General features: G+C 36.1%; 1 protein-coding gene and 1 pseudogene across 3 annotated transcripts in view; one reads left to right on the top strand and one right to left on the bottom strand.

Moving 5' to 3' along the window:
• The window catches only part of Cep126 (centrosomal protein 126), a 69,047-nt gene that overhangs the window by 50,671 nt on the left and 3,416 nt on the right, over positions 1-14,960 (top strand). For all 3 annotated transcript variants that reach the window (XM_074066840.1, XM_074066841.1, XM_074066842.1), the window contains 3 exons: positions 4,782-4,894; positions 8,098-8,173; positions 10,012-10,221. In XM_074066840.1, the coding sequence (XP_073922941.1) occupies positions 4,782-4,894; positions 8,098-8,173; positions 10,012-10,221 (399 nt within the window). The remainder of the gene's footprint in view (positions 1-4,781; positions 4,895-8,097; positions 8,174-10,011; positions 10,222-14,960) is intronic.
• LOC141421110 (small nucleolar RNA SNORA44) lies at positions 6,746-6,852 on the bottom strand (annotated as a pseudogene).

Here is a 14,960-nt window from a genome sequence, read left to right as displayed (position 1 = left end):
AATATATAATTATATAATATAATATTATAATTATAATTATATATAATTATATAATAATATATAATTATATAATATATTATAATTATATTATATAATTATTATTATAATTAATTATAATTATTATATTATAATTATAATTATATTGTTATATAATATATAATTATATATGTATATGTATGTATATATGTATACATATACATATATATATAACTGGTATAATTTGCATAGGTAGTCTAGTGATAAATGAAGCATTACATCATTCTGTCTCTGGAGTCTGTGTTTTGTTTTGTTTGGGGTTTTTTTAAATATTACAAAATTTATTTAACAAAAAAATTAATACAAAAATGACCAATTGTACACCATATTAAATAGACCCGTTGTAGAAGGGACACAGATTGTGCACTGGACAGCCACTGTGTGTGCTCTTTCAAGGCTTCTGAAATGGTACATCCCTCAGTTTACCCGTTCCAGTGTTGCTCTGTTGCCTGCTGGTCACCATCTGTCTCCACACATTCATCCATCACAAGATTCATAAAGGATCAAATCCCACAGTATACTTTGAACAAATAACATCTTGTCCATAAATTTTTTTACTCAAGAACGTGAACTTTGCCCATCATGTTTACTTGGCAGGCTCAGAGCTGCTTTGAGGCACAAGTATTCTTACCCACTTACCCACTATATGTTTGTTTTAAAGCGATTTTTCAGTAACATAGAAGAAAAAAATAGTTTATTGGTCTATAAGTGGCATGAAGTAACAAAGGAAGTCATTAATAATAAAATAGAGGGTAGAAACAGGATTTAAAATCATCCTGACTGATTAAACTGACAAACCAACACCAATGAAGTTCAGTTTAGCAGAGCGTTTGTGTTTTAAATTGTGGAACATATTTTACATACAAAAGAATGTGTGTGCAACTATAACCAACTTGTCTTTGACAAAGGCACTAAAAATATATGATGGAGAAATAGCCTCTTCAACAAAAACTGCTGGGAAAACTGGTTAGCAGTCTGCAAAAAACTGAAACCAGATCCATGTATATACCCTATACCAATATTAACTCAAAATGGATCAAGGATCTTAATATCAGACCACAAACTCTAAAGTTGATACAGGAAAGAGTAGGAAATACTCTGGAGTTAGTAGGTATAGGTTAGAACTTTCTCAATGGAACCCCAGCAGCACAGCAACTAAGAGATAGCATAGATAAATGGGACCTCATAAAGCTAAAAAGCTTCTGCTCAACAAAAGAAATGGTCTCTAAACTGAAGAGAACACCCACAGAGTGGGAGAAAATATTTGCCAGCTACACATCAGACAAAGGACTGATAACCAGAATATATAGGGAACTTAAAAAACTAAATTCTCCCAAAACTAATGAACTAATAAAGAAATGGGCAAGTGAACTAAACAGAACTTTCTCAAAAGAAGAAATTCAAATGGCCAAAAACACATGAAAAAATGCTCACCATCTCTAGCAATAAAGGAAATGCAAATTAAAACCACACTAAGATTCCACCTCACCCCTGTTAGAATAGCCATCATCAGCAACACCACCAACAACAGGTATTGGCGAGGATGCGGGGAAAAAGAAACCCTCTTACACTGCTGGTGGGAATGTAAACTAGTACAACCACTCTGGAAAAAAATTTGGAGGCTACTTAAAAAGCTAGACATTGATCTACCATTTGATCCAGCAATACCACTCTTGGGGATATACCCAAAAGACTGTGACACAGGTTACTCCAGAGGCACCTGCACACCCATGTTTATTGCAGAACTATTCACAATAGCCAAGTTATGGAAACAGCCAAGATGCCCCACCACTGACGAGTGGATTAAGAAAATGTGGTATCTATACACAATGGAATTTTATGCAGCCATGAAGAAGAATGAAATGTTATCATTTGCTGGTAAATGGATGGAATTGGAGAACATCATTCTGAGTGAGGTTAGCCTGGCCCAAAAGACCAAAAATCATATGTTCTCTTTCATATGTGGACATTAGATCAAGGGCAAACACAACAAGGGGATTGGACTTTGAGTACATGTTAAAAGCGAGAGCACACAAGGAAGGGGTGAGGATAGGTAAGACACCTAAAAAACTAGCTAGCATTTGTTGCCCTCAATGCGGAGAAACTAAAGCAAATACCTTAAAAGTAACTGACACCAATAGGAGAAGGAGACCAGGAACTAGAGAAAGGTTAGATCAAAAAGAATTAACCTAGAAGGTAACACACACGCACAGGAAATTAATGTGAGTGAACTCCCTGTATGGCTATCCTTATCTCAACTAGCAAAAACCCTTGTTCCTTCCTATTACTGCTTATACTCTCTCTACAACAAAATTAGAAATAAGGGCAAAATAGTTTCTGCCGGTTATGGAGAGGGTAGGAGGGACAGGAAGGGGGTGGAGTGGGTGGTAAGGGAGGGGGTCGGGGCAGGGGGGAGAAATGACCCAAGCATTGTATGCACATATGAATAATAAAACAATAAAAATTTTTAAAAAAAGAATGTGTCTGATATATAAGAACAGTTAAAGACAAATAAGAGAATCCTCTATCCACACCCCATTTTAGAAATAGTCACCGCATATGCTCCTTCCAGTTGCATCCATCTATCCCCTACAGAAGTGAGCACTGTAGAATTTCATGTTTGTTATTCCGTGCTTTTCCTTTTAATTTTATCTCCATATGAATGTATCCCAAACAATAGATTGTTTAGTTTTTCCTACTTTGGAAACTTACTTAAATGAAATGAAACCATCAGTATCTTTCTAGGATTGCTTTTTCAATCAGCTTTGTTTTTTAGATTCACAATTAAGCTGGCTGCACTTCATTTGTCCCGATCGCTGTGTCACATTCTGTTATGTGAATGTACAAAACGTTTCATTCTCCTGTCCTTGAGCACTTGGGTTGCTTTTACTTTCTTGCTTCATGAATAGGAACAGTTCCACCAGGAATGGTTTTGTGCCTCTGCTGATGTTCATGTCGCTGGGTCATGGGCTGCTGCATCTTCAACTCCGTTAGATAATCCAATGTTTCCTTATGACATCTTCACCAAAGCTCATGCAATCTCTCAAATGTTTATTTAATCCTGTGGATAAAAAATGAGTTCTAATTATGGTAACTTGCATGACCCCATTACTAATGAATTGAGCATCTTCATGTTAAGGTATCACTTGTGTTTCTTCTGTGAAATGTCTGTTCTTATCTTTCACCCATTTTTTCTGTTTTTTTTTTTTCATGGATTGGAATTCTTTATATATTCTAGATACAGATCCTGCGTGGGTTAAGATTGCAATTATTTTCTGCCAGTTTGTGATTGGCATTTTCACTCTTTTTGATAAATAGCAGTTCATTTCTGTTCCTTGACAGTTTGCTTGTGTATATCTAGTCTTTTTTAAATCAGTTCCAAAAATAAAAGGTATCTGTCTTGACAACTATTCATTGAAAAAACACATACAACTAAATGAAGCAAAATAAATAAAAGTTTACAATGGTTGTTACAAAGTCTGTATAATTTAAAGCAATAATAATCAGGCCTTTAGAAATGCTGCTGTATTCTGTTATTCTAGGGTGTGTATTTTAAGGGCTACATGAAAACTAGGGCAACCCAAGACTGAAAGGAGGTCTGAAGATCGATTAAAGGGATACAGCCTGAGAGATGATAGCAGTATGTAATATGCAAATGTTTGCAGGCTTATTATAAGAAGTAAACAGAGCTAAGATGAAAGGGTAAAAATTTAAAGCAGGATTTAAGCTAACCAACAATGGAAAATGAGGCCCCATGGGCTGTGGCACCCATCGCTGTACCATTGGAGCAGAGGTGGAGTGTCCACTGTAAGAAATTAGATATGTGGGTTAGAGGCTGAACTAGTTAACTTCTTTTTTGTTGTTGTTGTTAACTTCTAATATCTTTTCTAAAACTAGAATTCTGTGAATGCCTCCAGTATTTTTCCTCATGCAAGAATACTACAGATTTAAATATATGTAATACTTTATGGAAGATTAGTAGCCTCATTTTGAGTTTGGGTAGTGTAACCATCATACCTAGAATTTTCATATTAAACTAGAAATTTGCAGAGATACCAATGCAAGTTAAAAAAAAAAAGCCAAGGTTCTTAGCTATTGTAACAATTATTGGGTAATTTTTATTTAAGTGCATGTTTGTGAATGGAACAATACATAAACAACTGTGAGCATGTGCTGTGTCTGTTCCTGGACTCAATATCAACTCACCCACCTTACCACCCACACAAAGAGTAATAAAGCACAAGGGTCGTGGAAAAAAGTTAAAGAAGTAACACGGTGACGTCCAGGTAGCCGCCATTCTCCTCGAACAATACACGTTACACACGCAGTACAGCAGGAAGCTGGGGAGCACGTACCTCCAGATGGCCGAGTTTTCTGTGTCAGTACGACAGTCTAGCCATGTGCTAACTAGGGTGTCTGTCAAGCACGTATTGCATGAGGTGTTTAATTTCTAACTTTCAGTAATAAGTATGAACTGGAATTCTAACATGCTCGCCCTGCATACCGGTGGCTTAGCCTACACACCTTCCTGGTGTCCAGGACCTGTGGGGTCAGTGCTGTAAGCCATAAACCCGTCTGAAGCTCCTGCTTTTCCTTTAATTCATCCCTGTAACTAAGCCGTGTCTAGAGCATGTAGGAAGAACTCAGTTTTTTGTGATGCTTGAAGGCAATTTGAAGGTTGGTAGTGGGTAAATATTATCTTCTCAACTTGCATAATTCTGACGTTGTGCTGGCATTTACTTAAGATTCTACTGTCACAAGAAGAAAGCGAATTGTCGAAAATAAGCGGAGAAATCTTTTGGAGCAGAAAAGAAAAAACCCTGGATCTGTAGGACAGAAGTACAATGAGCAAACGATTGTAAGTACAGCATTAGCAGCATCTGTATCAGTGGTGAAAATTGCTTGGAAAACAGAATGTTCTTAAAGGACTGTGCTCTTGCTGTGAACTGTAAACATAAATCTGAAAGTAGCCAAGCCACTTGCCATGCACTCTGAACCTCATGCCTGGAACCCTTTGTGCTCACTTGCTGTGTTCCGATTAGCCTCTGTGATCAGTAACCAGTGAAGGTTTAAAACCAACTTTAAGAAATAACCATTATCGCTACGCATGGTGGCACACAGCTGTAATCCCAAACTAAGCAAGAGGATTGTCAGTTTAAAGCCCACCTGGACTACATAGCAAGACCCTGTCTCAGGAAGAAGAAAAGATCACAATTGTTACTTTGTTATTGCTCGTAATGAGTAAAAATAGGGCATTCAGAACAAAATTCAATAGTTATTTATTAAATATACACTAAAAAGGAGAGTGGGAGAGTGGGTGAGAGGAAGGACAACTGTAATTTTCAGGGATTGTTTGTAGTACAATATTTTAAAAGATATTTTCCTTTGAGGGCCTTCACAGGGACCTTGAAACATACAATGGATCCGTCTCTAGTAACAATTCAATAGCAGATGAATACAGTTGTTTGATAGAGATCTTGAGAAAAGTCAAAAGCATAATGACAGTTTTTAAGTGATATAGGAAATTCTGTGAAGGCTGAGGAGATATGGTCTAAATACAACACTAGTGGTCCAACTTGATCTGAGGACTGACTTTAGAATGTTAAAAATACAAACTGTGTAAGTAAGTAGAATTTACTTGGAATTTCTACCTTAAATATCACTTTTTCTAATTTTTAATAGAACTGGAACAGAGTGCCTGATGAAGAATTTACTATTTGAGTTATAGATTGAGGCTTCTATCAAGGGTATATTACAGGAAGTGTTAATGGGGGGGAGGGAGGGAGACCTGTCTCACTGTGTAACCCAGGGTGACCTCAAACTTATGATCCTCCTGCCTCAGCCTCTCTACTGTAGGATTACAGGGATGCACCACCATGCTGGTGGAAGTATTGATTTTTATTAGCATATATTAATTGTACAAGGGGGCTTCATTTTGTGTACCACAGATGTGTACCCAAGACTTTGAACAAGTTCACCCCCTTTACTATACTCCCTTAACCCCCCTTTCTTCTTCCTTACCTTTTTCCAACAGTATTTAAGTGGACTTTATGATGCTATTTTCATATATATGTATATATACATATATATACATACTTAAATCCTGCTCACTGTCCAGTCCCCTCTCTTTCCCCCTCCCCTTTCCCTCCCACTCCACAGATTCCCCAAACACACATAGTCCTCCCTTTAAGTTGTGCCCCATTATTCTCATCTTAGGTCTAGATTCTACATATGAGTGAAAGCCTGCGACATTTGGCCTTTTGGGCTTGGCTTAGCTCACGCGACATGATGGTCTCCCATTGAATTAATTTTTGCACACTTTTTTCCTCATTGCTGAGTCTCAAATCCAGAGCCTCACACGTGCTAGCCAAGCACTGTACCACTGAGTCACATCCACAGCCCAAGAAGTATTCGTTTTTATATAGATAAGATTGTTACTATAGATAACAACCAACCATGATCTAATGCTACCAGGAAGATAAGCTGTGTAGTTATATATTTACGTAGTAAGTTATAGTCATCTCAACCTATTCTTACTGCTCCATAACGTCTGTACTTAATTGTAAATATAGTTTACTCATTATAAATGCAATTCCTCATGAGTCCTTTATAAACATCCATATTGTTTCCATCAAACATCTCAAAATCTGTAAGTGAACACATTTTTACCTTTATTTTTCTTAAGATTTTTTAAATCTGATATCTAATACAGCATGGGAAAGGCGAGTGGCAGCTGGAGGGATTGTGCTGACCTGAGCTGTCAAGGTCTCTCCAGGCATGCAGTTGGAGAGGGATTTTTTTAGTTTAAAAATAATGTATAGTTGTATAACCACAAAAAAAAACAATAAAATATAAATGCCTGTTATTGGTACCCCTCTAAATTTTCTTTTTTTTTTTTCTTCTCATTTCACTGATTCTTCCATCTCATGCTCCTTTGCATTCTCTCTCACTGCCCGTCAAGTCTGATTCTGTCCTTTCCAGGGAGCCTCACTTCACCTTTGATACATATGCTTCACTTACACACCCACCTTCATATCTCCATAGTCATGCTCCATAGTCTTAGGTCAGTGTTCTGAATCAAAACAAGTTTTGAAGTTTAAAGTTTTCATCCTTATTATTTCATTTTGGTTTTGTTTTTTATTCTAGAGCTTAATCATAGGTTCAGTTATGATGGCAGTGACTCTTGTCACCTTGTATTAGGAAATGCATTCATCATACTGTATTTCACCCAGTCCACCACTTCTACGTAGAGAGAATCTCAAAGGATAAAGGAAACAGAAAATGCACAGTTGCCACTTTGCACAGGGGTTTTGGTCCAACATTCCTCCAGTCTATAATGGAAAACAAGACAATGAGAACTATAGGAGAGCTGTTGCAAGTCTGTATCCATTATTCTTCAGATAGATCAGACTGAACAAGGCTGTCTATAGTCATAGCCAGGGCAGTTTTATCTGGGAGAAAGCAATCATTTCTACAGGTGAAATCCAATGGGACTGAAGAACAAAAGAAGACTGTTTTCAGGAAGCAGAGCTGACGTCTTTCAGTGAGTGTTGAATGGACACACTTACTGCCCTGCTCAGATTTCCTCTTCTGATTCTGTGCGGCATTGGGGCAACTGTTTCTGTTTCAGGTTTTGTCATCCAAGACACTTAACTAGCTTTGGTGTTAGCCATAGTCAGAAGCCTTTGGTTAGTAGTAACTCACCCTTATGATGATAAACCAAGTTAGAAACCTCAAAGTAACTTTTTACCTGTCCTTTAATTAGCTTTAATCAGCACTTTGGTTACCACCCAACTTGCTTATGCGTTTCCAAATATCCAAAACACTGCTGCCTGAAATTCTTCATTGGCCCTAAAACATTTTTAAATATTCAGGTACTATAGAAAGGCCTTAATCCAGTAATTCTTGACTTCTCCTCAAAAAGAGGAGGAAAAAGAAACAAGTTACATAAATAATGACAGCTAGAAATATATATAGCAATTAAACATTTTTAAAGCCCATGTGTATTTCATGAATTTCAAATGCAGAATTTTATTCTGATTTAATATTCTATTTTTACAGAATTTTGGACAAAATGTACAGCTAAGTTCAACTGAGCCAAAACAAACTACAGGAAGTACTTATAACATGGAAGAAGGTACGTTCTTATTTGAATGCTTTCCTCACAAAGGTCCCCAGGGATTTTCTTACTTTGAAAATATATTTCTCAGGTTCTTACATGTTATGTGACTGTGAAGCCACCACCTAGGACCTGAAGGCTCCTCACTCCTGCACGCTGAATTCATTGCCAATTTTTCTTTATTCTAAATAATAATGCATGCATTATCAAGTGATTTCCTGACTAACTTGTCCATTAGTTCTGTAGGATAGATTCCCAGAGTTAACATTACAATACGTGGCATGTAATTGCCACCCAATAAGTATTTATTGACTGAAGCTTTGCATCTTAAATGGATACTGCATCAAAGGAAATAAGCATTGGTACAGTGTTTCATACACACTGCTGAAGTGTTCTCCTGAAGGGATTACCATTCAAAATTCTTCCAGGGTTGGCTGGCAATGTGGCTCAGTGATAGAGTGTTTGCCTTGAGTGCACGAGGCCCTGACTTCTATCCCAGAACCACAAAAATAATAAAATAATAATAATAATAAATTCTTCCAGTGTATATGTTAACTTGAGTACAATCACTTCTTAAATTGGCTTGTATGACGGGCAAAAAAATAATGTTGTATTCATTTTGGTGTTTATATTTTTATTAATAATATGCTTAATTGTTTTTGTATTTTGGTGAATTGTCTCTTCATATTCTTTTTCCCTAGATAGTGCAGTTTTGATATTTTCTTACTGGTTTCTGCAAATTACTGAAATATCAAGGATTCTAATCCCTACATTCATTGTAAATATTTTGCTACATTATTTTCATTTTCTTCCACTTCTGTTGTATTTTACATGTATAAGTTTTAATTTTTATTTGTCCATTTAATAAATAATTATTGAGAGCTAATTTTCTGCCGATAAGTAGATATTAGATATACACAGTCATGGACAAAACATAAAAGAAATGTGAGGTCTGTGCAGGAGAGTGCTCTGATCCCATGAACATGTAGTAACCTTCTCTTAGTGACCTCTCCATTACCTTTCAACCCAAGGCACACACTTAAGGCCATTGTCTCTTTACCATTTACACTGTCTTACTAACTTGATTCTTTATATTCGACTCTTTAATTTCTCCATAATTTGTTTAAATGAATGGTGAGAAATGGAGCTCCAAGTTAATTCCTTTATAAGCAATAAACTAATTTATCAATTCACCTTTCTCTCCTCTCAAATCTTTAATGCGTCTTTGATCATCTCTTTTTTTTGCAGTATTGGACTTGAACTTAAGGCCTCAAGCCTGCTAGCTTGATCATATCTTCTTAATGTAATTGGTTCTTTTTCTACAGTGTCAGTTCTGATTAGCTGATTATCCAATTTTCTAACCTTAAGTCTCTTTTCTCTTTTTTATTTATAGTTCATTTTAACTGCTATTATAAAGACCCTTCACTTTATCTTTTTTCTCTTATGGCAATATTGGGCTTGAACTCAGGGCTTCATGCTTGCTAGGGAGGCGCTCTACTGTTTGAGCCACACCACCAGCCCACTTAATACTATCATCATACCACCAATGACTAACAACCCAACACAAAAATCATCCGCACATAATGCATTTTTCATTAATTCAGGTAGCACTCTAGGAAGTTTTTATTTCCTCACTGCCATCATTTTGGATTTTTTTTTAACTGGGGCTGGGAAAATACTTGATATAGAGAATCCTGATAAATAAAATGCAAAGTAACAGAGTGTTTACTGGATTCTGTTTGTGACATCAATACATACAGACATAATTCAGTGTCATAATTCATAGGTAACTGTGTATAATGGCTGATCTCAAAGACCACAAGGATCAAAGAATAATTAATGTAAAGTTTCTGTAGTTTCAGATAGTATTTCCGAGTTTCTGATGGCAGAAAACCTATTGAAAGCTTCAGTTCCTGAGGATGAAATTCTGACTGTCTTGAACAGCAAGCAGCTACAGAAACCAAGCCTGGCTTTAAATAAAACCCAGCAACTCAACATCTGTGCACTGTCCACTGAAGAACAGAAGATCCTACAGTCCCTTAATCACCTCAACGAAAGGCTACACTGTAAGTGGAAGGATGGCTTTGTAGGAAATATGGTATTTTGTACATAAGCCTTTTAATAGTTAAAAATTGGAAATAAAAAGATATGCCCACATTATCACCTACTTAATGGAACACATAACAACTGAGAATATATTTGCATATTTCATGCTGTTTCAAATATACCATATCATTTATGAAGCCATTTATGATGATACCAATTTCCATGTCTCACTGTCTTTTAGGAACATATGAGTATATTACTAGTATTTCAACAATGGAAAGGCTAGGTATTTATACTGATAATCATGAAAACAACTATAAACTCTTGACTAAGCATTTTAAAAACCTAAATAAAATGATGAACTGGTAAAATTCAAGAATTCTAAGGACTAGGATGTAAAGATAAATAAAAACTCAAAAACATGAGAAAAGCGCTGCAACTAGCTCTTATCCCAAGGATACTTAACTCCTAAAGTGAAAGAAAAGGGGAACAGGAGACAAAACTTGGGCCTTCCCGAGGTTAGGAAGTTGTCTCATAAAAGATCCTGCCACACAAAGCGCTACACACACATGCACAGAAAGACAAATGTTAAAAAAATAATGCTTGAACCTCAGTATTGAGATGATGAGGGCAGGGAATTTGTAAACACAGTCTATATAAATGCCACATGAATTTATACACAGTCTATTATAAATACCCACATGCATGCTTCCAGAGTGATCTTAAATCCTTATGCAAATAATTTAGTTTAGAATGATCCTAGATTGGTAATACCTAAGATACCTGAAAAAAGTAATTATGCTTACATCCCTTCTAGAGAAACCTATTAATATTCCAGTCCTATATATTATAGGAATATACTGCCTATATTCCAGTCCTACCTATATTCCAGGAAAAGAAGGGGGAAGGAGAAGGGAGAAAAAAAAAAGAGGAGGAGAGAGGAGAAGAAAGGAGGAGAGGAAAGAAAAAGAAAAGAAGTCCTCAAGTCACACCAGTGTGAATTTTAATCTGCAACAAAAAAAGGCAGAAAGCATTGAAACTGTCAGAAGATGTTGAACACAATTTAAAATCTTTCAAAGTGAAAATGTCTTTCAAGAATGAGGGCAAATTAAAATTATGTTGAGACAAAACTGAGACTTGGTTAACAGATTCTCACTAAAAGATATTCTAACAAATGCACTTCAGCAGAGAAAAAGAAACCTCAAATGGATAGTCTGGGAGAGTTGATTTTAGCAGACTGTATAAAACAGTAAATATAATAAAGTAATATGTGTTTTGAAAGGAAAACACTACAACTAAAGTGCTACCAACATGCATAAATTGGAAGGAAGGAAATAGAGCTGAAGTACACTAGGACTCTTGTTGGGGAATCGGGTAAAGGTATACATTAAATTTAGGTGATGATGATTGGAGTATGGCACTGATAATTGCTAGAGTCACATCTAAAGAACTAGAAATATACAACTTCCAAACTGATAGAGAAGGAAAGTGACATGCAAAAAAATACCTTGTCAGTCCAGGATAAGACACAAAAGAAGACAAAAATAAACATAGAAGATGTGAAACAAATAGAAATACTGTCCTAGGGCTAGGACTCAGTGGTAGCACAGCCACCTGGTAGGTATGAGGCCCTGAGTTCAATATGCAGCACCACAAAAAATTTACTATTCTACAGATGATATATTTACAATAAATATAAATGGACTCAGTTAAAAGATAAATGCTGTCAAATGGAACTTTAAATTACAACCATATTCTGTTTACAAACCACATATTTAAAACATAAAGAAAACAGATGAGCCGAAAACAAAAACAATGGGAAATATATAGAAAGCAAATTGAAACCAAGGGAAATCTAGTTTTGATGTAACATTCTCAGATAAAATTGACTATACAGGAGAAAGCAGAATGGACATAAAGATTACTTCATGGTAATCAAAGTTTTAACTCAGGAGAAGTACATAAAATGTATGTTTTAGGGTTTGGGGCTATTAGCTTGGTGGTAGAATGTGTGAAGCCCTAGGTTCAATCCCTAGCACCAAAAATAAAATACTTTTAATTGTGGTATAAGACTTTAACATACTACTGTCGATACAGTAAACTCTTGGTGTCCAGTGGGTATTTGGTTTCAAAGAGACCACCACTGAGGAAAAACTGAGTTAAACACAACTGATGGCATACGAGACTGACTGAGAGCATCTCTCCACACCCACTAAGATGCGTGATATATAAGTGGGAATTCTTTCATGACCATGCTTGATCAAAACCATATGTAACAAGTCTACAAATAAAGCAGGCTTACTGTAATTGGTAGAACAAGTAACAAAAAAAATCCAACAGATGTAGAAGAATGGATATGATTAACAAAGTTGTTGAAGCAGGTATAGAACATATCATAAAATAAGCCTCACCAACTTCCAAAGAATTGGAGTCATGCATGCCACATCCTCTGATCACAACTCAATTTAGCTAAAAACTTATAACAAAAAGTTAACCATTAAGAAACACACTTCTAAATCAACCATGATTCTGAAAAAAAAAACCATAATGGAAATTACAAAATATTTAGAGATGAGCAATAATAAAAATATTTTATGTGTATATGTACTTATCAGGTTTTACTTTCCTAAGCACTATTGACTTTTTGGATTGTATAATCCTTGGTTTTTTAGGGATTTTCCCCATGATACCAGGGATAAAAACAAGGACTTTGCACATGTTAGGCAAGCACTCTACCACTGGGCTGCCTACTCAGACACAGATTGAAGAATTGTCCATTGTGGGGCTGTCTCTTGTACTGTTAAGTTGTTTAGCAGCATATATGGCCTCTCCCCACTCGATCCATAGCACCTGCCAATCACAGCAATCAAATTATCTAGACATTGCCAAATATCCCCTTGGTGCAAAAACAACCTGTGGCTGAGAAACTATCTTTAAAATCCCAAGATAAAAAGTCACATCCCTTTTTGTTGGGAAGAAGGAGAAATTGGTTTCAAAGGAAGATGGATTTAAGCACAGTCCCTCTCACTTGGGTTAAAAACCTGTCCTTGAATCCTGGATAGCACATTGCCAGAAAAGGTATGAAGAAATTCTGGAATTATTTTCAGATAAAACATTTGGAATACTAAATAGAAGGAAATCAAACGGAACTCTTACTACATACTACACATAAAATAATTCCAAGGTGATTAAAAATTACATGTGAAAGAGACAACATAAGAAAATATCTCTAACTTCAATGTGGAAGAAGAATTTCTTAACTAGAGCACTAGGACTATAATTCCAAGAAGAAAAATTAATCTGAAATCTAAAATTACAAAATTCATATCAAAACATCATAAAAGAATGAAAAGGCAAGCCACAAAGTGAGAGAAAATATTTATAGTCCATAAAATAAAGGATTTACTTAAAATCTGTATGAACTCTTCCTATAAATGAATACTAAAAAGACAATCAAATAGACAATCGGAGCTAACGAAGTGGTAGAGTGCCTTCCTAGGAATGTAAGTTCCTGAGTTCAAACCCACTAACACCAAAATAAAAACAAAAAAAGAAAATCAGGAACGTGACAAAAAAAGGAAATGCAAATATGAGTGAACACCCATGATGCTCAGGTTCACTAGTGACAGAGACATGCAAATTAAAGCAATGAGGTCTCGTTATATGTTCATCACACACAAGTTTAAAAGCTCTCAGACCAGCTAACAGCTCCCGTGCGGTGCTGGTGGGGCATCTCAAGCAGACCCCGCGCCCAGCAATTCCACTTTTAGATGCATACCCCACAGAAAGTCCTAACCACGTCCATCAGGAGATATGCTTAAGTTCGCTGCATAAATATTGTTTATAAAAACCAAAGACTAAAAATGTCTAAACAGCATGTTTATGTGGTAGAATATTCCTCACAGAGGAAAATGGGCAAATTATAGCTATGCCCATCGTCAAGGATGAATCTAAAGATGCACAATTCTAAGCAAACCAAAAGGAAAATCACAGAAGAATAAAGACAGTACAATTTCATTTATGTCACGTCCCATGCTAGGTAGAGCTAAGCAATTACCTGGGGGGATGTATACACGGAACTAAAATGTCAAAGAAAGAAAGTCAGTCTAGTGGGTGAGGGAAGAGACTGGAACCTGGAGAGTGACCAGGTGACCTCTAAAGTCGAGGTCATGTTCAGATTTCTCAGTCCATTAAGCAGGCAGTAACATTATTACTCTTAACTATTAATATATGCATGTGTTTTATGTACTCTATGTATGTGTGCTAATTTCAAATTTGAAATTAAATTTTTAAATGATAGATTATTAAATGACAAGACAGCTACAACCACAAAAGCAACATATGGTGGGTGCACCACCATGCCTGCATACTGATTGAGATGGAGTCTCACTAGTTTTTTGCCTGGGCTGGCCTCAAGCCACTATCCTCCCAGTCTCTGCCTCCTGGGTAGCTGGTTATAAGAAACTGCTCCCAGCCTATATGTCCACTTATTTAAGTGCTTCACATAGAAGATTCTGCCTGAACTGTTTCAGATTCTCAGATTGTTCCTATTGTGTGGACTTTGAAGCCTAAAACGTTTTTGAAAAGGCAAGTGCTGACCATGTTACTCAAGTTTTGTTCTTCAACAGCTAATTAACTTTTTTCTTGAGATGCCCCAAGGAGGAAATTCATTTTTTATTCAAAAAAAAAAAAAAAAGACATAGTAAATAGTAAGGAAAACAACATTTGAGTGAAGAGTATTATACAGTAGTCAAAGTAT

Source organism: Castor canadensis, chromosome 2, assembly GCF_047511655.1.
Source record: "Castor canadensis chromosome 2, mCasCan1.hap1v2, whole genome shotgun sequence".
NCBI lineage: Eukaryota > Metazoa > Chordata > Mammalia > Rodentia > Castoridae > Castor > Castor canadensis.
This window is presented reverse-complemented; position numbering and strand designations above follow the sequence as displayed.